The 24,549-nt window shown below is 55.3% G+C and overlaps 2 protein-coding genes across 11 annotated transcripts; one reads left to right on the plus strand and one right to left on the minus strand.

Moving 5' to 3' along the window:
* Positions 1–379: 379 nt before the first annotated feature.
* LOC135282136 (phosphatidate phosphatase LPIN3-like) lies at positions 380–11,405 on the plus strand. 9 transcript variants are annotated; one of them, XM_064391655.1, is made up of 22 exons: positions 380–582; positions 1,591–1,673; positions 1,965–2,023; positions 3,150–3,350; positions 3,687–3,782; positions 4,537–4,748; positions 4,974–5,078; positions 5,508–5,628; positions 5,788–6,217; positions 6,818–6,917; positions 7,039–7,199; positions 7,282–7,375; positions 7,555–7,624; positions 7,714–7,806; positions 8,381–8,442; positions 8,586–8,715; positions 8,957–9,105; positions 9,265–9,351; positions 10,211–10,363; positions 10,645–10,756; positions 10,847–10,950; positions 11,062–11,405. In XM_064391655.1, the coding sequence occupies exons 1-22, from the start codon at positions 482–484 to the stop codon at positions 11,204–11,206; spliced, it is 2,868 nt and encodes a 955-aa protein (XP_064247725.1). In that variant the 5' UTR covers positions 380–481; the 3' UTR covers positions 11,207–11,405. The 9 variants fall into 9 exon arrangements, with proteins under 9 accessions (XP_064247725.1, XP_064247733.1, XP_064247727.1 ...); XM_064391656.1 differs by lacking the exon at positions 380–582 and adding an exon at positions 1,091–1,135; XM_064391660.1 differs by lacking the exons at positions 380–582; positions 1,965–2,023 and adding an exon at positions 820–850.
* Positions 11,406–12,839: 1,434 nt separating this feature from the next.
* On the minus strand, positions 12,840–23,648 carry EMILIN3 (elastin microfibril interfacer 3). Of its 2 annotated transcripts, XM_064391546.1 has the most exons (4): positions 23,246–23,648; positions 20,203–20,325; positions 17,136–17,383; positions 12,840–16,620 (listed from the first exon to the last, which is right to left on the minus strand). In XM_064391546.1, the coding sequence occupies exons 1-4, from the start codon at positions 23,440–23,442 to the stop codon at positions 14,726–14,728; spliced, it is 2,463 nt and encodes an 820-aa protein (XP_064247616.1). In that variant the 5' UTR covers positions 23,443–23,648; the 3' UTR covers positions 12,840–14,725. The 2 variants fall into 2 exon arrangements, with proteins under 2 accessions (XP_064247616.1, XP_064247617.1); XM_064391547.1 differs by lacking the exon at positions 23,246–23,648 and having other exon boundaries at positions 17,136–19,141; positions 20,203–20,322.
* Positions 23,649–24,549: the final 901 nt, after the last annotated feature.

Below are 24,549 nucleotides of genomic sequence, written 5' to 3' on the forward strand. Positions count from 1 at the left end.
CCTGGCCATGGGCTGTGGGGTTTGGTGGCAGCTGCCTGCCCTGCAGTGCCAGCCCACCCTCCTCAGGGACTGCAGCCATGCCAGGCCATCCACAATAGCTGCTTTCAGTCCAATTTCACTGAGGGCCAGAGCTCTCAGAAGACTAAGCTGCTGGAAAATAAGCTTCATTCCTCAGCAGATTTGCCACAGCCTTCAGGAAAGTTCCCGTGTTGGGATCTTGTGCCCAGGCCATGCTTGGCACGGGACAGGCACAGAGAGGGTGTCTGTGCCTCCAGCTGCCAGCAGCATAGCTGAGGAAAGGGAGGCACTGGGTGCTGAGAGGGATTGCCTGGGAATGAGCTGTGCCATTTCTGCAGATCAATCCATCATCTGGGACCAACAAGCTTTGGACCCTTCTTCGGGGTCTAAAGATGTCCTAAGCAGCCACCCTTGATCTTTGGTGCTTCCCTGCCCTCACAGCACAATGTCAGCTCCATGAGCGATGTGTTGGAGAGCCTCCATGCCTAAAGTGCCACCACTCAATCCCCATCACTCCAAAACCCAGCAGAGAGGCTGCTGGGGAATCACCAGCACAGAAGTCAGGTAAATACAGGACAAAGCCACACCAGCCACATCCCTGCCCTGGAGTTACAGTGTGGTGGGAATCAACGCACTTTTTGGGAGCCACAAAAAAGCCCCACCACCTCAGTTTCTCACCTGAGTCCACCCAGCTATTCCCACATCGCTCCCCCACTGCTCTCAGGCTCCCTGAGATCTGGAGAGCATCAATTTTCCTGTCTCCTTTATGCGCCCTCCTTTCACTGCGCCCTCTTTTCCCATGGCGACGATGCAGGCCAGAGGAGCCCCTGAGGTTTGGCCACCCTTTATGCCTCATTAAGGCTCCACCGTGTCCTCGCAGGACGGTGGGCTGGAGAAGGAAGGGTCTCCACGGGCACAAGGCAGCCGTGCCCGGGGCTGCAGGAGCCAAGGGGCAGTTGGACGAGCCGCAGGTGCCGGTGCCGCCCCAGGGGCACGGCCGGCCGGGCCCTCAGAGGCCCAGCGGGAGGCAGGGCGCGCAGCCCGGGGCTGCCCGGAGACGGGCCCTCCGCTCGCTCGGGTGAGAGGAAGGAAGCGGCAGGGACAGGAGGAGCTGAGGGTCAGTGCTGCTGCCGGCACACAGCAGCCCCGGGGTTTGGTTTTGCCCCGAAGTCGAGGCGGTGCTGAGGCTCAGCAGCTGCGCCGGTAACGGAGAAGGCCCTGTTGGTTTGCAGCGTGCGATGGATGGGAGCACGGCTGTGGCTGTGGCTGTGGGCAGGGTGGCCCAGGAGCAAAGCACACTGGTGTCAGCAAAGCACCTGGTTTATTTTGGGCGGCTCTTTGGGTCTGGAGGTTGCTGTGAGCTGTTGGCAGGGGAGGACTCTCCCCTTCATCCTCCACAAGAGCTGCGTGGCGGAGGGCTGTGATCCTGGCAGCTTTGGGGGCTGAGGGCTGGAGATGCTCCATTCCTCTAGAGGATTTATTTATTGAATATGACTTGAAGACCATTTCTTTTGTCCTGTCTGCCTATTGATGTCTCTCCAAACTATAACCTACCCTTCACCTCCCTGACAGGCCCACTCCATCCATGGTGGGGCCGAGGCCTGCAGGGAAAAGCCTCTTTCTCTCCGTTCCCTGCCTTCCTCAAGATGTCCCAGGTGAGACCCACAGGGAATTAAATTTACTGAGCTGAAAACTGTACCATAGCCATGCAGTCCCCAGCAATGAGATGGTTGGGGAGTGGGCAGCTGCCCATTGAGGCAAGGGGGGACAGTGGCTCTGCAGAGGGGACACTTGTTTTGCTGTGTGGCTGGAGTGTTGTGTAGAGCTCTTGCACCATTCACCATGAAGGTGGTGCTCAGTCCATCATATCTGGGGATAATTTCCAAGCCCACACCCCAAATTCTGTGGGATTTCTCTGCCCAGGACTTTCCCTATGCACTTTTCAGGTCTGTGTCAGTGTATATCTCAACTGGAAGCTCATAAGTGCTGCCCGGGGAGCATCCAGGTCAGTCTGATCATTCCTCCTCTCCAAATCTGCCCCCATGCGCAGAGAGGAGCTGTCTCCCGTTTGCTGCCAGGCCTTCTGGCAGGGCAGGGAAAGCAGCTGGAGGGCTGCCTGCCCCGGCAGCAATGCCTGGGAAAGCTGGGCTCAGCAGGTTGGTGAGAGGCCCCGTGATCCGAGCCCCGCTCACAGCAGAGCTGATGGAGCTACCGAAGCTTCGGGAGCTGGCTAGCACTTCCCTGCTGTCATCCTCCAGAGAGGATCTGGGATTTGGGCTTGCTCCTGGCTGCCTGGGAGAGGTGGGGGACAGGGCATGGAGTGGGAACCACATCTGCCTGCTCAGACTGCCTTCTAGGAGGGATGTCTGGGAATGGGACAGGGCTGAGTTTATGCAAAACGGATCGGAGAGGCTGGATACCCGCTGGGGCAGAGGGCTTGTTGCGTGGCACATGCTTGTCATCATCCCTTTGGGTAAGGAACCAATTCCCCCCAGCTGCTCTTTGGGATGAGTGTGCACTGGGTGCTGTGCTGAGAGTCCCTGGGGACACCACACCGTCACCCGGTCGTGCTGCCCAGCACAGGAGCCATGTCTGACCAATTCTGCAATGCCTAAGTGGGATGCCTTTCCTTCTGAGTGGCAAATGTTAGATTTGGACTTTATTGGAAGTGAGTGTGTGGTGTATGGAGCAGCTCGGACTTCCCACCTCTCTGCCATAAGTTGTTTGGGAATTTCTAAGGATACTGCAGGACAGGAGGTCTCCTGCCAGCCCAGTTCTTGTTTGAATGGGATGTTGGCAGCTTGACTGTGCGGTATTGCTGTGAGGTTGTATTTGTCCTCTCAAGGAGGAAATGTGACAGTGTATCCCAATGGCAAGGACATCTCTCCTCCAAGCTGGATGCAATAACTCATGCTCTGGCTTCTGTCCTGTTTTCTCGTGCCCACAGAGGCCCTGGCTGATCTTCATCAAAGCCCTCAGGTGTTTCCCTCAGTTTCTCTAGAGGCTTACCTGTCTCCATGATGGGGCTGTGTTGCAGCCAGGACATGATTCTCCTACACTAAACTCACATTGCCTTTAGTTGCTGCAGTTCTCTTCTCCTGCCTAGGTCTATTTGTGTCTCTCGCTTGCAGTCTCCAACCATGAACTATGTGGGGAACCTGGCTGAGAATGTCTTCGTCACGGTGAAGAATCTGTACCATGACCTGAACCCCACCAACCTGTCGGGCTGCATCGATGTGATCGTGGTGAGGCAGCCCGACAACTCCTTCAAGTGCTCCCCATTTCATGTGCGCTTTGGGAAGCTGGGGGTGCTGCACTCCAAGGAGAAGGTGGTAAGTGGTTCCTGCTCTGGGGCTACACTTCCTTCCCAGTGTCTCCAGACCCAGGATCTTCTATAACCCACAGGTTATGGAAAAACTTTGTTTGAGGGGAATGGGAGCCCACTGAAAGGGTTGCCAAGTTTTTGATGGGATGCCCCCAAATGGAGCCCATCCATTTCCAGGGAGGAATGTGCTCTCCAGGAAAACCGGGAGAGGTCCCTTTCCTCAAAGGCTGTGTGGCTATCAGCCCTGTGAGCAACTTCAACCCATCCCCTCCATCTGGAAGTGCCCTTGTGCTCCAGTGGATGAGGGGGTTCAGATGGACAGGCTGCTTCTGTCCCTTGCTAGGTTGACATTGAAATCAACGGAAAGCCTGTGGACCTGCAGATGAAGCTGGGAGACAGTGGAGAAGCCTTCTTTGTCGAGGAGATAGAGGAGCGTAAGGTTGGTTATGAGGAGGTGCTGCATGTCTGTGTCCTGGTGTGACTCCCTGGAAGTGCAGTGTTGAGTTAGAATGACCAGGTTTGGAATGCTGCTCTTCCCCAGAGTGACTCCATTGTCCCATCTGATGTTTTCTGTGTCTGGAAAGGTTCCTGCTCAAAGGACCTTGCAACCCATGTGGTGGAGCACCCTGAGGGAGTATTAGACCAAATATCTGCATCCCAGACTGGTCTCCATCAATGGGCATGGCTGCTGGCCAGACAGGTGGATATGTTGGAGCTTGGCCTCTCAGGTGATCTTGTGGCAGGGATGAGAATGAGACAGATGCTGTGGCAGGCTGTCTGCTCCAATGGGAAGTGGGATGAGACTAGCTGTGGCTTCCAGAAATCCTGGCAGCTCTTCTGTCAGGCATGCTTGTGGTCACTGCTGGCTCGGGCTGGGTTTGGAAGTAGGAAAGGGCTCTGGAATCAAATCCCATTTGCAGCCTTGGTAATTCTGGTCTTGTGGTGCCATCTTCTGCCTGTCTCTCCTTGCCCACATTAAGGATGTCTTTAGCTTGTGGCTGGATCACCATAATATTCTTTTATTCACATGTTGTAGGTACAAATCCTTTCCTTTTAGGCCAGGCCACAAAACCACCCCTGAGCTGAGGGCTCGGTGGTGCTGATTGTGCTGGTTCCATAGAGAGCAAGGAGTGTTAGGCTGAAAAGGAGTGTGCTGGAGGGAGCTAATGGGCTCTGCCCCATCCCTGTTCCAGGAAACCATCCCCGTCTTCCTCTGCACGTCCCCCATCTGCAAGGACTGGGACCCACATGATATTGTTCAACCCTCCTATGGGCTGGAGGTCTCCAGAGCTGGAGTGATCCTGCGCAGGAGGAAGCGACGCAGGAGAAGGCCCAGGAAGAAGGAGGTGTTGGACTCGGATTCTGACAGCAGTGATGAGATCAAAAAAGAGCTGCCAGCCCCAAGGTGAGCTGCTTGGTCTGGGCAGGGTGATGCAGTAGGTCAAGCCTGTGGGTTCATTTGGTGATGCCTAGCAGTACTGACAGAGGAGGAAAGTGTTTGCAAGTTGGAGCCCAGTCTCCTGTGGAGTAAAAGGCCAGGGAGAATGGTGAAACTGGGTATTACCAGCTTTCTGGAGAGGAGGCTGCCACTTGAGAGTAGCACAAGTTCCCTCTCTTTCCTCCTTTGCAGTGATGCATCACGTTCATCCTTCGCTGATCGCCTTGAAGAAACTGAGTCATTGCAGCCCCAAGAGTTACACCCGTACTCCGACGGGGAGAGGCTCGAAGGGAACAGGTAACAGGCAGAGCCAAGGTGTTCTGCTCAGCTCTGGTGAGGACAGGGCACATGCCCCATGGCAGGGAAGGAGGTATGGAAAAGTGACTTGGAGGTGTCAGGAGAGGAGAGTTCTCCTAGCTTGATATGCTGTGCCTGGAGGAAAGCTCAGAGACCGCAAGGGACATTTGTGGCCGTGGTCACAGGTGTGAGAAGCCTGTGTGCACAGGACTGTCTGCTGATCTGGGCAACTGCTGGCATAGCACTTTGCTTCCTTGGGCCTCAGCTTCCATAGATCTTGGTCCTTCAGGAGTGACAATCTCATAGGGTAGAAGTGACTTTATAGGAAACCAGCCTTACAGGGTTCTTGGCCCTAAATGTCCTTGCACTGATAGGAGAGCATGGGGCTGCAGTGTAGGTGAGGCCCCACATCACCTTCTCTCCCTGCAGCTTCATGCTGAGCCATCAGTCTTCTCCCAAAAGTGATTCTGAACTGGAGATCAAACCACGGGAAAGCTTTTCTCTAGGGGCTGAATCCCGCATGAAGTGGACCTGGGGAAGGCTCCCTCAGGTAAGTCTCTGCTCTTGCTTTTTGCTGGGAATGGGTGTCCAAAAGACCTGCAGAAAGCAGAGGAGGCTGTGGCCAGGGAGCCTTAGAGAAGTTGTCCTCTTCTGTGTGATGCTTTGGGCAACTTCCCATCCTCAAACCTGTTCTTCTGCTTCCCTTGAGGTGAGTAAATTGGTGAAAGTTAAACCAGCCAAGTCCAGAAAGACCACTGCTGCTGCAGCAACCACCACCTCTGCGAAACTGGTCCCAGTGAATGAGGCAACCCCTCTTGTTGCCACCTCTGAACATCCAGGAAGGGATTCAAGCCCAGCAGAACCTCAGGACATGCCCCATTCCTTGGCTGCCTCTGCAACTGAGCCAGCACTTGCATCCCAGACTAGGAACAGCATCTCCAAACTGAAGGGTGTCTTCCGTGCTGTCAGGGTAAAGAAATTTTTGGGGGCCTACTCAATCCCACAAGAGAAACAGAAGGGAGAAGTGAATGTTGTGCCAGAGGTTCAGCCAGGTGTGGAGCACTTTGAGGGAGCCACTGCTCCAAGGCAGACGGGCTCAGAAGACTCCACGTCCCAGCTGGAGAGGCAGAGGATGCAAGGTGAGAGGGTGACTGGTGCTGCTTGGTGTTTGAGCCTGCAGATGTGTCTGGCTCAGATGAGCCCCTGGGTTGTCCCTTCAGCGTAATTCCATGACTTCCAGATGTGGTGTGTTTGCTTTGCCTTCTCTGTGTGCTACCAGCTGCTTTGCTTTGAAGAGACGTGCCTTAGGTGTCCACCTTTCAGTGACCACTCAGCTCCCAGGAAGGCTTTCTTGCCTTATGTTACCTGAAATCCATCCTTCAATGTCTCTGCTTTTGCATACTTAGATTTTTCAGCAGTACAGGCCGTATCTTAATTTCAAGTGTCAGACAGCACCTGGCCTGACTTGTGTCTTCATCCTGAGCTTGCCAAGTCAGGGAAAATCATAGATAAGCACTTCAGTGCCCTCCTCCACAGTGTATTTAAGGATCATGCTAGTGCAAGTGTCTTGAGGCACTTCTGTTGCTGTTGACTTATGGCAGTTTCTCCAGTAGGAAAATGTCTGCCCTGTTTGTATGGTACATGGATGTGAGGAAAATGCTGTTGGTTTTCTCAATAAATGCTGGGGTGATTGGAAAGGTGATTCAACTAAGCTCTCTCTCTTCTGTCTGTGCATTGAGGATCCACCAAGAGAAGTCCTCACTCAGGTCCCAGAGCCATTTACCTGGAAGACTTCTCCGATCCGAGCAAGAAGCCAGTGGCTCTCTATTTGGCCGAGAGGTATGAGTTGCCCCAGCTGGCCAAGCTCAGACATTTTTGAGCAATTCCCCTGGCACAAAGGATGGAGGTATTGTTTAAAGCTATTCTCTGATGTCACCTCCATTTCTTCCCTTGCTGGCAGTGACACAGAACAGAGTTGGAGTTCTGTGACAGACTCCAGCAACCCTCTGCTTATCCAGCTGCCATCCACCTTGCCTGCCAACAGCCCCATGGACTCTGACTCGATGCCCACAGTTGCCCTGTCACTGTGTGGGGGCCTCAGGGAGCAACAGATCTCTCATGGTGGGTAGGAGGAGAGGGGCACTCTGCAGCCCTGAAATCCTTTCTATCCTCCAATGGCATGACACAGCCTCTGTCCCACCAGAGAAGTTCATGGAGCACATGGTCTCCTACGAGCAGTTTGCTGAGAATCCAAGGCTCATCAGTGACCCAAACCTGGTGATAATGATCAACAAGAAGTGAGTGGCCTACTCTTCCTGCTGCTTCATCCCACAATGGACAGCATGGCCCTTTTGTCCCTGTGGAAACCCTCCTGTAGGAATGTGACTCCATCCCAGGGCATGATTGTACCAAAGTAGTTGTGGGACCTGCCCATGCTGCAGGATGGTAATGTACTCATCCCTCTTGCTTTTTCCAGGTATTACAACTGGGAAGTGGCTGGTCCCATAGTCCTGGCCCTGCAGGCTTTCCAGAGGAACATTCCTGAGGTCAGTGGTACAACACATTTGCTGGCTATGATTCTCAGCAGGGCCTGGGCTGAGGAGTGACCTCATCCCATGTTCTGCCATGTTCACAGAGCATCATCGACGAATTGGTGAAGGAGAAGATGCCCAAGAAAGACAGAAGATATTGGTTCTCCTGGAGGAGGAGAGAATCCCCAACAGAGGAGGTATGTTTGCAGCAGTGGATATGACAACCATGTCCCCAGGGGACAGGCATCATTCTGCTGACTGGCCAGGGTGGGAGCAGGGTCTGGGGGATGGCCTGAGGTTGACTATGAGGACATCCAGGACCTGATGAGATGACTTATTAAGGTTGCTACCTGTCCCCTTTGGTCTGTTAATGCCTGAGCAGCAGAGCAGCACTTGGTAATGCAGTAATGTGGACCTTGTAGTGGTGAGACCTCCTGCTGTGTACCTGTCATGGTGCCACGTCCCTGGGCACCATGTGTGCTTGCTGGTCTCCCTGCCCCACCACAGCATCAGACTGTGCTTCCTCTTCCATCAGCAGTGTCCCTGTGAAGGCAGGGACTGCAGTGATAACTCTTTTGGCATTCTGTTCCAACTGGAAGAAAAGCAAAGCAGGCCATGCTGTTGCTCTTAGTTCTGTGCAAGCACTGCTCAGCAATAACAGAAACAGCTCCGTTATCCAACACTGTGTTGAGCCCAAATCCAGAACACAGCTCCATACTAGTCACTGTGAAGAAAATTAACCAGAACCAGCACACCCCTCTCTGCCTGCAGGAGCAGCTGAGGCCAGAGAAAGCCAGCCTGGGAGCAATGTGGCGTGACTTTGTTCAGCAGAGGTGAGTGCCTCCCTCCCAGGCCATCTTCTGGAGTCTGGATACTCCTGTTCTCCTATGTGACTAATTCTTCTTAAGTTTGCCTAATAAAAGAGGGTAGAAAGCTTTTTTAAGACTCTGGCTGACCCCTTCTCTTCTTTGTGTAGGCAGGAGGAAAAGGAGTCACCCAATGGCAATGAGCCCCAGCACCCTGAGGACATCTTGGAAGAGGAAGCTCCTGCTCAGAAACCTCTGCCAACCTTCAGGAAAACCCTGCGGCTCTCCTCTGAGCAAATTGTATGTATTTATTCCTTCATCTTCACTGTCCATGTGTGTAGGGGTGAGACAACCCTTAAACAGGGGTTTCTCTACTCCTTACCTCATCTTTTCGTAGGGCATCCAAATATTTTGCCCTTGTTGGCCACCCTGTAGAGTCTTGGCATCTCTGGCCTGGCTGGGTGGCAGTTGGGTCTCTGGCAAGCCTTGGAGTAGTGTGAATTGGTGCTGGTGTAACACTTTTGGTGCCCCTGTGCCCCAGGTAAAGTTGAATCTGCAGGATGGTCCCAATGAGGTGGCATTCAGCGTGACAACACAGTACCAGGGTACGTGCCGCTGTGAGGCCACCATCTACCTGTGGAACTGGAACGAGAAAGTGGTCATCTCAGACATCGATGGCACCATCACCAAGTAAAAGGCTCTTCTCCCACCCCAAATCCTTGTTTTCCCCTGTTAGGGGAAAGTCTCCTTTAAAGGCTTGCATAAGCAGAAGGGAGCACAAACCCAGCTGGGGTGGGGGTGGACAGTCACCACGTTGGCTGACACTAACCCAGCCTCCTTTCCTTTGAGATCCGATGCTCTTGGACAGATCTTGCCACAGCTGGGTAAAGATTGGACTCATCCTGGGATTGTTAAACTCTTCCACAAAATCCACCTGTAGGTATTGGGTCAGCTGAGTTCAAGGGGAAGTGGGAGGCTGATTGAGTCAGAGTCAGGGCTCCTTACATGCTGATGCAGGCCCAGATCTGCTGTCAGTGGTGCCTGATGCTGGCTGCACTGCCTATGCCATGTTGAGGGGTGAAAGCAGCGGGTCCCCTGGGAGCTGACACTGGCATTACCTTCCCTGGAGGGAGTGTGTGTCAGAGGAGGCTTTGCTGGGGACATGTAGCTGAATAGCAGAGGAGACAAGACCACCTAAGGTCACACCTGAGAGAGGTGGCACGGGGGTCCCCAGCACTGCCGTGCTGGTACCTCTCTGGGCACCCAGCGATCGCTTCCCACAGCCCAGGGGACTCACCTGCAAGGGGTGACACCAGCAGTGAGTCCCTGCAGAGCCTCTAGCTTGGTGCCTGGCCCCTGTGGCCACTGAGAGGCACTGCAGGCCCGTGGATGTCTCCCTGTGGCTCCGGGAGGAGTATGGGGGTATTGCAGGGACCCGACCAGCACCTCGGCTGCCTCTGGCCACCCGGCCCCCCACAATTGACAGGCAGCGCTGTGGGATAAAAGTGCTGTGTGAGGGTGCTGAGCACCAATGGGGGCTGTGCAGCTGGGCTGGGGGGTGTGTGGCTGCTGGGACGAGCAGGGAGGGTGGTGCAGGGGCTCCCAGTGTGAGGCAGGTGAGGATTGGGATTAGTCGGGGTTTCCACATACGGGATTCATGTTCTTTGTGGAGCCACCTTGCTTACTGCAATAAGATTTGGTCTTAGGCCAGGTACTTGGCTACCTCTTCCTCCTCAGAGCAGAAGAATGCCTTGCCCAAGCCACAGCTCAGAGTGGCTCCCTGTGTTCTCTCTAGGAATGGCTACAAGTTCCTCTACTGCTCAGCCAGGGCTATTGGCATGGCCCACATCACCAAAGGCTACCTCAAATGGGTCAACGAGCAAGGCTGTGGCCTCCCCATGGGCCCCATGCTGCTTTCCCCCAGTAGCCTCTTGTCTGCCTTCCACAGGTACTTTCTTTTCCTGCACTTCCTGTAACCCTGGGACAGCACCCCCTTCCCCAGCTTGACCCTGAGGGTTGTCCTGGCCTTGACCTGCTCTGCCCTCCTTGGTGCACAATGCCTTTGGTGGGAGGCAGCAGGGGAGCTGCCTGGCCTTGCTGGAGCTTCACAGTGGAGCTTCTGATGCACAAAACCTCTTCCCCTTCAAATCACTTCCCTGAGCCCTGACAGCTTTGGTGCCACAGTCCTGGCCAGCTGATGGCACTGTGACCGTGTCTCTTGTGCTGCAGGGAGGTGATTGAGAAGAACCCAGAGGTGTTCAAGGTCCCCTGCTTGACAGACATCCGAAAACTGTTTGCTACAAAGTTTCCCTTCTACGCAGGCTTTGGGAACAGGCCCAATGTGAGTGTGTCCCCAGGTGTGCAGGGGGGCTCAGGCTGGGTGCTGGTGCCTTCCTGCAGCTCTCATGCCATGCTGGCCTTCCTTGGGCAGGATGTCTACGCCTACAAGCAAGTGGGGCTGCCAGAGAGCCGCATATTCACAGTAAACCCCAAAGGAGAGCTGATCCAGGAGCTCTCAAAGAACCAAAAGTCAACGTAAGCAAAGTGTTTGTTCCTCTGCATCTTCAGGATGAACCAGCTTTGATGCAGAGAAACATCAAACAAACACCCAGTGACCCCAATGTAACTTCTTTCTTACCCCCACAGGTATGAGGAGCTGTCGGAGCTGGTGGAGGTCTTCTTCCCTCCTGTGGGACAGAGGGAGAGCACTGCTCTGATGTCCTCAGAGCACAGCCAGTTTGCCTACTGGAGACCTCCACTGCCTGATGATGACTTGAATGGCTCGCCCTAACCCCATCCCTGTGGAGACCTGACCCAGAGTCTCCTGCGTGTTCTTTGCCAGGACTAAATGCTCCAGATGCACCTCATCCTCCCTGTTTGCTGCTTGGGCATTTTGCACTTGTAATAGAGGTCATGACACCCCTTAGCAGGAAGCCTAAGGGGGTAAGAGAGAGTTCTGACTCTATAAAAACTCCAATTGCTAAACACAATTTCCTGAAAGTTGTGTCTTTTTTGGTGTTTGTAGCTCCTCTAAAGCCTGGCTCTTTTTTAAAGGTGGTGGCTTTTCACTGTTGTATTTATTGATGAGCCTCTGACATAGCTATTACTACCTTTGGTATGACCAGTGCTCCAGACAGTCCAGCTACCTGCAGTTTGGTAGCTGAAACTGCCCACCAACTTGTAAAGGTCGATGGAAGGTGCTGGAGTTTTGAGTGTTCTGAACAAAACCCAATAATAAACAGTGCCTTAATCAAGGCTGTCTCTTGCAGCCCTGTGCATAGAAGTGGGAGCCAGGCTGCAACTCCTTTCTAAAATGTGATTGGTCTTATTCAAGCATCCTACCAAGTGGGTCCTGGGGGTGATGCGATCTGCTTCTATCAAGACCAGGTTGCTAGGAGCCTCATCCCCCCTTCTCCTCCCACCACAGACCCTGTTGAACACTCTGTCCCCATCTTTCCTAAGGGACCCTTCAAGTCCTGCACAGTCGCAGTGAGGCCTCCCCATGGCCTCTCTTCTCCAGGCTGAGCATCCCCAACTCTCTCTTCTTGGGAGGTTACAAAGTAAAACAAAGGCAGAAGCACTGCTGGGCACCTTCCTCCAGTCTGGCATCTACCTTCTCCTTCTCTGACCCCTGTGTGTATGTCATCTTGTCTGCCACTTCTGGAAGCCACACAAGTCATTTTGATCCTGGAAACCTCAGCAAGAAATACTTTATTTTTTTCCTTTCCAGTACAAACAGTTTTTCAGCTTTTAAAATCTGAACAAATAGACATGGTTTTAAAAACAATAGAACAGTCTTTTAACAGGATCAGTTATCAACTGCCTCAGAAAGCTGCCCATGCAAGCACAACCCCATGGGCAGCATTTCCTTACTTTGCAAGCAATTTTTAAAAAATGCCCATTTTGTACAAAGTTCCTTTCATTTTTTAAACATGAATAGCTGAGAACTGAAATAACAAACTGTCCATAGCTTCAAGTGACTAGTCAGGAATAGTCCAAACATAGCACCATTTTCCAGAAGGTCAGACTTCTTCCTTGTCCTAGTTTTGTAATGGCCAGTTCTGGCTCCCTCTTTTCTGGGGAAGCTGTTCCTGTTCACCCACTCTAACCCAGCCCTGGCTGGGGAACAGGTAGCCTGGCCCTTGGCTTGGTTTTCTCTTTGGTTTTCTCCCTGGTGTGAGTGGATGGAAAAGGGGCTTAGGCAGGATGCTCCCCCTGCAGGGTGAGGGCTCCCCTGGCCCTTCACAAAGTCCTCAAGGTTGCCTTGAGACTCCTTCCTCAGGCTGGAGGAAAAAATAAGTTTTGTTGTCTAAGAGCAGGTTTTGCAGGATGCCCAAAGGCAGCAGGAGGTTGTTCCTCAGCTGGAGAAGTGTCTCAGCAGCTGGAGGGTAGCTCCAAATCAGCAAAGCCCAGAGCAGTGAGAGTGAATTCTGGTGCTGCAAGCACCTGGCCAGGGGTGGGCAAGTGGTGAGGGAGCAATTTGTCCTCTCCATGCTTCCACAGCTCATGCTCATCTGGAAGGGGACTGAGCTTTGACTGCCTCAGGGAATATGGTGTGGCTACTTGACTCAGTGATCCTTGTGGTCCTCCCTAAACTGGAAGCATGCTTAAGGGAGCTCACCCAGATTTTCTGGGGGAAAAAGGTGCCCAGATGCATCTCTGCTGGGAGCAGCTGCTGGTTTGGAGCTCTGCTAGTCAGAGCACAGAGCTGCTCCTTCATGCAATCAGGGGGCATCAAGGAGGGAATGATGGTGATGAGCAGGGACAGCCTGCTGAGGGTGACAGGCACTGTGTGAGAGCCTGGCTGGTTTGGGAGGTTCATAAGCTACAATGCTGAGACAAAAGTATGTTCCTCTTCTATAAAGTGCCAGAGTTACTTGGATGGAGGCTCTTTAATTTCCTCCTCAGCCTGGTAATGAAGTCCCCACTGGCTGATCAGCAGAGGGTGCCCATGGTGGGCTCCTAGGGAGAGGTGGATTCTGTGTGCAACAGCTCTGTAGGACAAGGCTGGAGCTGCTCAGGAACATGGACAATGTTTTCCAGCCTGCCTATTTGTGGGAAAGCAGAGTCAAACTGGGCAAATGATGTGGGTTTTTCATTCTGAGCTGAGAACAGGCCTCCAGAGGTGTTCTCACAGATGGCTTGCCTGGTTCCACATTGGTGTTGGTCCCAGGGCTACTGGCATCTCACTGGGATCAGAAGAGCATGAGGAGGACACAGGCTCCTGCTCGTCCACTGCTGCACTCACACCCTGCAGCAGCTGGAACTCTCCTGCCTGGGATGACATGATGGAGTTCACAGCTTAAGCAATAAAACAGGAGAGAGCCAGAGCTGGAGGACAGGACTGCTCTGTGCCCAGCTTGGTCTCTGCAGAGACCTATGGACACATCTCTCCTCAGGGAAGACACGTGTTTTCCATAACCATCATGTCAGTCCCAGGTGTAGCCAGAGAGCCCAGCAAAGTGGGATTGCAAAGCACAGCAACCCCAGAACCATGGGGCTCTCTCCAAACACTGCTGCCACTTTAGCTACTCGGTATGGGTCTTTGGAATCTGGCAGAGGACATGGGGGCAGCAGTAGGAAACTGGAATCAGATGAGCACCATGACACAGAATCATTCAAAATTATACACACACATACCATATATATATATATATGCATATGTGTTTTCCTAATGCACACCCTAATGCTCCATAAGGCATATGCATCTGCATGGAGGAGGGAGCATTATAAATGGATTTACCATACACAAGGAGGGCTGCCATCTCGGGGAAGGGAAGCCAGTTCCCGGAGGGACGTGTGAATACGTGTGTTCTTTGAAATCCACAATTCCTGTGGTGAGTTTTGTTCCCTGCAAGGAGCCCTGGCTCTGCTCAGTCTCTGGATTAAGATGCAGGTGGTCTTTAGGTCAGAGAAACTATTCCTCAGCTGATAACTACAGGGTTTTATTCTTCAAGAAACGATAAATCCACAAAAATGAAATGAAAAAGAAATGTTTCTGCCTCCAGCTTACTCTTGAATTGTCCTTCTGGGGTCATCAGCCCAGGAGCCAAAGCAACACCCCCAGCCGGGAGGCAGTGACACTGCTGTGCCAGGGTCAGGACAGTTGCTGAGCATCAGGAGGGGAGCACCAGCACGGTGGAGTTAAGGAGAAGTGGGACCAACAAGATTAAGGGAAAAAAAAATGTAGCAGCTTTTCATAAAAAAAATTATCCCAAGAACTGTTGTCACATTGGAGTGAGTCTGTGTGATATAATTTAATCCTGTCCTTCACAGCAGGAGAAGGAAGACACATGGCATGGCAGTGTAGCTAGTGCTGCCTTCTCTCTGCCTTCTCCTCCAAGTGCCCGACCTGTTCTGCCAGCTCAGAGACCTTGGCTTGGCAGTCAAGCAAGTTGTCCTTCAGTCCTGTTATTTCCTGAGAGTGGGCAGCCAGTGTCCCGTTCATGTGGTCCATGTAGTCCCACAGACTGCCCGTGTGTTTCTCCAGTTCCTCCCTGATGTCATCCAGGCTGCTGGGGATGGCCCCCAGCCTGCCGCAGGCGCTCTCCACCCGCGCCACCCGCTCGTCGAAGCGAGACACCTCCTGCTGCAGGCTGTGGGCCACGCTCTTGCAGGAGCTCAGGTCGCTGACAATCCTGGCTTTGAGTCGCTCCAGGTCTCCCTTGAGGTTCAGGACGCGGCGGTTGCTGAAGAAAAGCTGGGAACCTTGGTCGTTGACTTTCTCCTGGATGGAGTGGACCTCATCCTCAATCTTCCTCTCATGCTCATCTAGTGAGGAGTTGACATGTGTCACGGTGTCTGAGTACTGGGAAACGGAGTCCTTGAGCCCTGTCAGAGACTTGCTCACAGTGTTCAGGTTGATCTTCAGCAAGGTGATCTCCCCTTGCAAAGCCCCCGATGCCTCCTCCTCGATTCGCCGCTGGATCTCCAGGATGGTGGCGTTCAGCTTGCGCAGGAGGTCGTAATTGCTGTCCATCCGGAGGAGCAGGTCCTGGTTCTTGTTCTGGCAGTCCTCGATCTCCGTCCGAAAGGTCTCCACATCTTTGGAGGCAGAGGTGCAGCCCAGGGAGCAGGTGGTCTCCAGGGTGATGAGGCGGTTCTGCAACGCCTCCAGTGTCTCATCTGTCCGTTTCCTCATGCTGGCAAGCTCCCCTTCCAGCACAGGCACCACTGCTCCGTCCATGCCCATGGGAGAACTGACATTGTTCAGCTCCCCCACGATGGTCATGAACCTGTCCTCCAGGGTCTGCATTTTGTCTTCAAAAGCAGTCCTCATGCCATCCACCTCTGCCACCACTGTGCCTTTCATGCTGTCCTCTATACCAGAGCAGCAGCTCCCCATTTCCCTCTCTGTGTCATTGAGCCTGGCTTCCAGGTCCTCGAAGCGCCCTTCAAAGAGGTTCCCTAGGGTGGCAGTGGAGATTTCTCCATCCAGGCGTGAGTGCAGGTTCTTCTGGGACTCAGAGATGCTGTGAAGGCCTTTCTCAAGGATGTTCATGCGATCCGTGAGGTAGTCCAGGTTGCTGCAGCAGCTTTCCACCACCGTCAGCCCTTGGATCTGGGTCTCCAGCTGAGAGATCTCTTTCTTGATCTCCAGCTCCTTCCCATCCAGCGTCTGCTGCAGCCGCAGGTTGGCGGCTTTCTCCTCCTCGCACTGCTGCCGCACCTCTTGGATGCGGAAATCACACGTGGTCTGGATCTTGCCCAGCTTCTTCTCGAAGCCATCCAGCAGCTCTCCACGCAGGCTGCTCAGCCTGGTGTCCACATACTCCTCCAGCAGGTCGATGGAGGTGAGGGGCGAGGGCCGGGAGGACTCCAGCAGGTGCTTGATCTGCCCGTCGTGGTCCAGGACCATGCCCCGGACCTCGTGCAGCAGATCTGCCTTGGTTTTCAGCACGTCGCTCACCTCGGTCACTTTGGTCAGGATGTCCCCTACGGGAGGGTAGGTGGCCATGTCAGCTTTGTCTGCCACATCCACCAGGCCGTCGGGAATGATGCCGAAGCCCACGGATGAGTCTGGCGTGCCCGGGCTGTTCATCAGGGAGCCGATCATCTTGGTGGTGTCCTCCTGGATGGCCAACCGCAGGCGGTCCCCCAGCCCACTCACCATGGTGTGCAGGCTGTCGTAGGACTGGGACAGGCGCCTCACCTCCTCCTCCAGCCGATCCAGGCGGTCCCCGAAGAGGCCAGGCAGCTTCCTGCCTGCACAGGGAAAGAAATAGAGAGGGCACAGTGAGGGTGAGGGCTGGTGCTGCTTTAACTTCCCTCCTTTGAGTCCTTTCCCATAATAATCTTGTGTCCTGCCCTCTGTTATTGGCATTTCAGCAAAATCTCAGCCCACATCTCTCCTTAAGCTATCAGGAAACCCTCTTTCCTCTTGGGATCCAGCCCTCTGTTCCCAAGTTCAACAGCAGGTGATGATAACAGCTCAGGAGAGCTTCATCTTGAGACATCCCCTATCAACCCCATAATTAATGGGAAAATGCTCTAAGTCAATGAGGAAAGGCAATTTTGAAGCTGCATGTTTTGAAAGAAACAAGATTTAAAAAGCAACTGGTCCTCAAAGCAATCAAATGTCAGGACTCTGATGGAAAACATGTCACCCACTGAATTTTTGCCAGATTCTTGCTCTGCACTGGAACAGAGAGAACCTGGATGTTCAAGTGCATGACAATGGTGTGGTGACCTGGGGACATGAAGCAGGAGGAGGATCTCACCATATTGATTCTTCTTTGGTCCTGGAAAAAGGTCAGGGTGGCTTTTGGGATAGGGAGGAAGTCTGGGCATTGGAAACATCTTTTGCCCAGGGGGCATTTTAGGGCTGGGATGCTGGGGCAGAAGGCCAGGCTGGTCTGTCGGGCTGTCATGGCACCCTTCTCCCATGAAGCCTGGGCAGCACCTCCAGGACAGCTCGGTCACTGTCTTGTATCCAATCTTGTATTTGGGCCTGAAGAAGGTGCGGTACCTTGCCAGGAGAGGGGAGGGAGAGAGAGAGAGAAGACAGTTTAGAGAAACAACCTTATCAAGCAACAGAGCAGGGTCACAGATCTGGATGTGGGAGATCTGGGCACAGGGGGAAGCCTGGCTGAAATCCTTGTGCTGGACCTGCAGACCATGGCCCCTCTTCTCCAAGAGCTCTTGCTGCACCATAGCTCAGTGCAGCATTATGGTGGGGGTTTGGTCAAGTATTTTTTAACCTGGGACACTGGGTTGATTTAGAACTGCAGCTCTAAGTGTCTTGCTGCAGTCCCTGGCCTGATAGGTGACCACTGTGACAGATGCCACACTGGCAACTTCTGGCCAGCAGAGCACAAGATGAAATGGTGGAACTGATCTCAAAAGCCCTGCAAGCTCACATCACTTCCAAGAGGGAAATGGACTGCTGGTAAAAAGTGGTTTGCACTTTGAATTGACCTACAGAATTTCCTAGTGGGATCAAAAAAATCCTCTTCTCAACTGTAATCCTGTCTGGAAGTCCCCATGAGGGTTGAAATACCTTTGGAAAGGTGTTTTCTCTCTGTGTGGAGGGCATCAGTTTGCTGGGAAGCCTAAAGGGGCTTGGGTTGGGCTGGCCTGGTGAGGGTCTCCAGGGTGATACTGTGATGTGCACAGAGGGATGGCTCCTTACCCTGCTGGGATGCCCTGGGAAGTGTCTCCATCATGAATTTGGGTACTACAGCATTGATCCTCCCATACCCAGCACACAAGGTGCAAGCCCACCTCACAGCTTCCCCCTCTGCTGTCGCTCTGGATGGGGAGGATCCAGCTGCTCCCTGCTGTCCTGTGAGGCAGCAGTGATGGGGCAGGGCCCTGCTGGCACCTGTGTCCCCACCAGCTGAGCTGTACAGGGCTGAACATGGCACTTTTCTCACCACCTCTAAATACCAATGCTTTAAGCCTGCCTTCTGGAAATATCCAATCTGAATTTACCAGGGCCTGAAAATCCTGAAGTTTGCTGTTTTACAACAACACACACCATCAGCCTCTTGTTCTTCATGTTCAGCAGAAGGTCTTGGAGGAGCAGCACAGCCACCCGTGCTGCAGAGGGGCTGCAGAAGGCACTAATCCATCAGTCAGGGCAGCACGTGGGGCTGATCCCCTGCCATCCACGTCCTTGTCTGAATCCACAGTGTCCCCAGCCCAGGCTGCAGCCCCTGGCAGTGCTGCTTCCACACGATTCCCAGAGACATACACACACAGGGCAGGAGGGTAAACCAAACCCAAAGCCTCTGCTCTTTGAATCTCTTCAAAAAAATTCTCAACATCAATTTCCCAAAGGGGCACTTTCAAAACAAGCTCTTCTCGTTACTCCTCTTCACAGATGCTGCTGAGTTTCAATGATCTTTCCTTCTGTTGTAGTGTGCAGAAACCTTCCTGGATGTACCATGGGAGATTGCTGCTCCAGCCACTGTCAGGGGGTGAAGAAAGGAGGAGAGTGGCATCCACAAGGCACAGCACCTTCTCTGTGTCATCCCAGCACCTTCTCTGTGTCATCCCAGCCTCTGCAGAGCAGCTCAAAGCCTTGGGCACCTCCAAATCTTTCCACTCCTGCTCCAAACAGCAGCAAGGGGAAGTATTTGCAGCCAGCTGCACAAACATTCACTGATGGCCCCAGCACGTGGAAAATCCATGTTTCCCTGTTGTCCATGGATGCAGCACCTGAGGCTCTGCAGAAAATTCAGCTGTGGGTCCATCTGCTCTCAGAAAACACCCTGGTTTCACCCTGGTTTTGTTTGAAGGAGACAAACAGAGGGCATCATGGAGAGGGGAGAGGCTTTGGAGATCTCCTCCATGGGTACCAGCAGCTGAAGGTTGTCCTGAGTCCCCAAATGCTGCTAAAACACTTGTGATGGGAAGAACAAGTGAGTGAGTGGGTCCAGCTGCTGTTTCTGCCAGGAGAGAATGCAAGCAGAGCCCATGGCACCACTGGGGCAGGGAGAGTCCAGCCAGCTGCCACAGGATGGGTACTAGGCTCTGACAAAAGCTTCTCTCATCCCAGTTTTCCTCTGTGCTCAGCTCTGCCCCACTCCTCCAGCCTGGGGAGGATGCAGGAGAGGAGCTCTTCCACGTGGAGCAGCGTCCCTGGAGGGTGGTGAAGCACAAAGCCCCAGCAGTGGCTCCAGCTGTGGCACAGTAAAGTGTTTCCCTCCAGCACTGACAAGTTTTGTAAGTATTTTCCTGGAGCACGAAGCACTGAGCCATCCCCAGCCACAGGCTCCATTTCCTCTCAGCCAGGTTCTCAGTGAGCTGCCATCGTTCTGCCACATGGCAGGTCTGTGACAAACTGCTTTCCTACACACCTGCACAGGCACCTCCCCACTTCCCATGATTTACACATCTATTTCTGAATCTTTGAATACCCTGAGTTTGAAGGGACCCATAGGGATCATTGTACCCAGCAACTGCACAGAACACCCCCAAAAATCACACCATGTGCCTGAGAGCATTGTCCAAATGCTCCTTCCACTCTGTCAGGCTCGGTGCCATGACCAACTTCCCTGGGGAGCCTTTTCCAGTGCTCAACTGACATCTGGGTGAAAACCTTCTTCTGACATCCAATCTAAACCCCCCTGACAGTTTCAGAGGAGGGATAGAGCTCCCTCTCCCTCCTGGCAGATCCCACCTTGCCTCCTCCCAGCACCACTGCCTGCCATGTCCAGGAAAAGCCCTTCAGCCCCTTTCACTGCCCTCTGGAAAGTGGGGGTCATGGTCAGAAAGGTGGCACAGGAGACAAAGCTCTTTGGGAGGGGAAGGGAGCCGTGCCCCAGTGTCCCCCATACTCACAGCACTTTCCCTGGGCACTTGGGTCCCCAGCTGCACTTGTGGTACTCAGCCTTGACGTAGCTCTCGGCCCCGTCCTGCAGCGTGCACGTCACGTTGCGCTGCACCACGTAGGCACAGTAGCTCCTGGGGAAACAGAGAGACACTGTCACCACTGTCACCCCTGCCCAGCACACAGCACTGCCTGCACTGCCAGACACTGCCAGCGAGCTCGGGGGGCAGGAGCTGGAAGGAGCCCCCCAGCATGGGCAGATGCTGGGGAGGGGCATCACAACCATGCTGCAGGAGTGTCAGTCACAGCCATGCTGCCACCAGTGCTGGTGGTGTCCCCAGAGCTGGGCTGTGCTCGGCACAGCATGGACTGTGAGGACAATCAGAATCCCAGCAGCAGCAGTTATAGGAATGGGATCCCAGAAATAGCTCCAGCAGTGCCTGGCAGGGGTGATCCATCCTGCTGCAGCTCCTGGAGTGCTGCCAGTGCAGGGGCCAAGCCAAAAGCCTTGCTGTGGGTGCTGCCACAGACAAGGCACAGAGAGGAGATGCTGCTCTGTAGGGCTGCAGCATCGTGGGTCCCCCCGTCATGGAGGCAGGGACACAGAGTGGATCTGTGATGGAGGCTGGAAACCCCCTCAGATCTGTGGGACAGTGAGTACTGAGAGCCTCTCCCCTCCTGCCATCCCCCTGCAGCTGGGTGCCACAGGTACCAGTCAGCGTTCCTGAGCCAAGCAGCACAGCCAGGCGCTGAGGGTAAGCTGGCTGGGAGGAAGGCAGCATGGGAAGGATGCAGGAGTGCTGTAGGACAGATGGAGGCCAAGGCTGCTCCAGCTGAAGGCAGGGCTGCCGGCAGGAGCAGATGGACTTGGTCCACAGGGGCAGAGACAGCAGGGATGTGTGGGGAGGCAGGGATTAAGGGCAGGGGGACGTGGCAGACGGCGGAGCGGGAGGAGAGGAGGGCACAGGCCCACGGAGCAGAGCAGAGCTGAGGCAGGGGGTCAGCGGGACAGAGCAGATGGGCCAGCACAAGCTGCAGGTGCAGAGAGGTGCTCAGTGAGGCGGGAGGACATGGCAGCCCCTGTGCCAGCTGGGGGCTTGCAATGGATGGGTAGGGAACACACTTTGTCTTCACCTGTTTGCCATCAGTGCTTGTCCCTCCTTCATCGACCTTTCCCCACTCAGGGCGAGCCAAAATCCTACTACTCTGGCCCCTGACGTGGTGGGGAGGCTGGGGGAGGGCTGTGCACACCCACCCTGTGCATGCACACACACTCTCTCAAACAGGAGACACCACAGCCCTTCTTACCAAACCCTTCTGCTCCATCCTGACAGTCACAGTCCCTTTCCTGTACCTCCACCTGCCAGAAGTGTCTCAACATCATCCAGACTCTCACAGCAAGGCCATGAGAGCTGGGCTGAGGCCCTGCAGCTCATTTCTGTGCTCAGCCCCAAGGCTGCTCTCCACAGGCCATGTGATGGCCATGCCAGGCAACTCTGGCTGCATCCCAGCCTGTGGCCAGGCAGCTGAGCTGCAGCAGCCCCAGCTGCCCCCCAGAGCCCCCATTAAAGGCTACACGATCTCCAACAGCCCACCCGGGGCAGGAGCTCTCTCTGTGAAGCAGCAAGGTGTGAGCAGGGCCATCCTCCCTCCAAGCCTCTCTCTGCTCCCTTCCAGCAGGGATCCCCTGATCCCACACCCCCAGCACACCCCACCTGCTCCCTCCAGGAGCTGCAGCAGCACATCCCCCCCAGCCCCTCTCTGACCCCTGGGATGGGCACACCACTGGCATTTCCAGCCTGCCCATTCCTGAGCAGCTCTGCCCTGGCAAGGGGCTGCCAGGCTCAGAGCATGAGACCTGTGCTGCTCCCTGCTCCTCCACAAGTGAGTCATTCATCCGTGCACAGGACCCCAGGAGAAGGAAGGCCAGCCACTTCTCTCAGCTGGAGGCAAGGGAGTTCATGTGTGTATGTGGAAATTTAGGATCACCGTCTATCCATGAATCCAGGACCTGCTTACAAACACCTCTAAGTTAGCTAGCAGCCAGTGCAGGCAGATCTACTAGCCACTGCTAATAAACCCTGCCTGCCCTGGCTGCTCGGGTTAGTGTGGTTCTGGCTCACTCTCCCTCTCAGAACCCCTTCCCTTCTCACACACCTGTGGCAAGCAGTTTTATAGCTCCAGCCTGATGTTTTTAGAGTGAGCGGCTGGAAAATGTTATGGGTTTTTGAAAGCTCTCACTGGCACTGCCAGTATTGTTCATCCCTAGCGTTACTTTATTCATTTCAGCTTCTCGTAACCCCACATCCTCCCTCTTTCAAAGGAGCCCGGCAGAAACTGCCCTAGCAAACACGCAGAGAGGGAAGCAACACCCCCCTCTCCGCCCCCAATGTAACAGCTCTTATGCAACTGAACGGAAAAAGTCTACAGTCTGTGTAAAACCCACATTCCTCACTGCCTCAGCTTTCCAGGTTTCTTGAAAACGTATTTAAACTCCAGCATGTATGCATTTTAGAACCAATTCCCCCCAAACCAAGCTGTTTCACACGCAGGTCTGTGCACTGCCATCCTCCCCTCCCGCACATCAGCACCCCCGCCGATGTCACGCAGAGCAGGTACACGCACCTACCCCAAAACCACACACGGGCACCCCCATCCCCGCCTCCCCCGGCCCGTCCCGCAGCACACGTGTCCCCAGAGCCCGCAGCCCGTTCCCTGCTGGAAATAGGGAATACAACTCCCGGAGCCTCCTCTAGATGGAGGGAGGCACTGAGACATTCGGGCACTGCCGGCCCCTGCTCAGTACCTGGCGGATGACGGGGAGCACGGGATGCCGCGGCCGCTACCGGGGACTCCCGCCCAGCCCTGGGGAAGGTCCCACGGCCGGCACCGGGGCTCGGGCACCGCGGCAGCCCGTCCCCGGGGATGCTGCCCGCAGAGCCCAGACGCTCTGCTCCCGGTAAAGGATGCCCGACGGACACCGGCTCGGTGCGGGGCACGGCGGCTCCGGGGCGCTCCGGACGGGTTGCGCGGCCGCGGCCGGGGGTCGCTTACTTGTGCTTGCCCACGGGCTTGCCGGCGCCGAGCTGCGGGCTGGAGCCGGCCGTGTAGAGGCTGTACCTGCCGCCGAAGGGCAGCGGGGCGGCGGGGGGGTAGAAGGCGCCCTTGGCGTCGGCGAGGGCCAGCAGCGTCCCCAGGGAGAGGCAGGCGAGCAGCGCTCCGCGGCGGCGCAGCGCCCGCGCCCGCCGCATGGTCCCGGCGGCGGTGGAGAGGGACGGGACGGGACGGGATGGGATGGGACGGGATGGAATGGGACAGGACGGGATGGGACGGGATGGGACGGGATGGGGCGGCCGCGGGGCCCCGCCGGGACAGCGCTGCGGAGGGGAGCGGAGCGGAGCGCCGCCCGCTGCGCCCTGCCCGGCCCCTGCCCTGCCTGTCCCCGTCCTTGTCCCTGTCCCCAGCCCTGCCCGGCGGCACACGCCGCTCCGCCGCCCGCCCGTCCCTTTTGTAGGGCGGCGGCGGGGGCGGGCCGCGCTCCTCCTCCCGCCCTCCCACGGCCGCCGACCCCGGCCCCGCGGGCGGGGAGACAAAGCGAAGCCCCCCGACCCCCATTCCCCCCGTGCAGCCCGGGCGGAGCGCGCTGCCCACCCCGGCGGGGGCTGCAAGGGGCTCGCAGCCTCTCCCGACCCCTCTTCCCCCCGTCTCCCGCTGCCCCCTCCCTGCGCACTGGAGTTTGCCCCCCCGGGGTAGCAGGTGCAGCGGGGTCTGAGCCCTGTGGCTTCTGGTTCCCCCCATCCCCAGCTCTGCCCCGCTTCATCCCGGAGCACAAGAGAGAGAAAGGACAAAGCGACCCTAACGCTGCCCCCGGGGACATCTGTGCTGCTGGAGATTGGCAGCTGTCAATCATATGGCTGGCACCAGCCTGGCGCATCGAGCATTCCCCAGCGCACCCAGCACCTGCAGGAAGGGGGAGAGGGAAGTGGTGCTGTTTTGGAGCCCTCCCCAGATTTTGGCTTTGGATCCAGGCTCCAGGAGAGAGGGGGTAATCCCTTGCCTTTCCCTGCAGACCCCTGGATCTCCCACAGCCAAGCACATTTCATCTTTCATGGCTCTGGAAGGCACGTTTGTGTCTCCTTGCCATCCTGCCCTGCAGAGATCCCTGCTATCCTCCACCCCAATGCCCCCACCCACGGGTGACCCACGACAGGGAGCACCCTGAGCACCCTGCCCTGCCCTGCCAGCCCTCCCCAGGCTCCACACCATTAACTCTTTGTGCGAGCTACGGCTGTTGGGTGGGGGGAAAGGACCCTCCCCTGGGGCACTGGGCATTTTGGGAGGGGGTAACATCCCTGGTG

This window comes from Passer domesticus, chromosome 16, assembly GCF_036417665.1.
Source record: "Passer domesticus isolate bPasDom1 chromosome 16, bPasDom1.hap1, whole genome shotgun sequence".
Classification (NCBI taxonomy): domain Eukaryota; kingdom Metazoa; phylum Chordata; class Aves; order Passeriformes; family Passeridae; genus Passer; species Passer domesticus.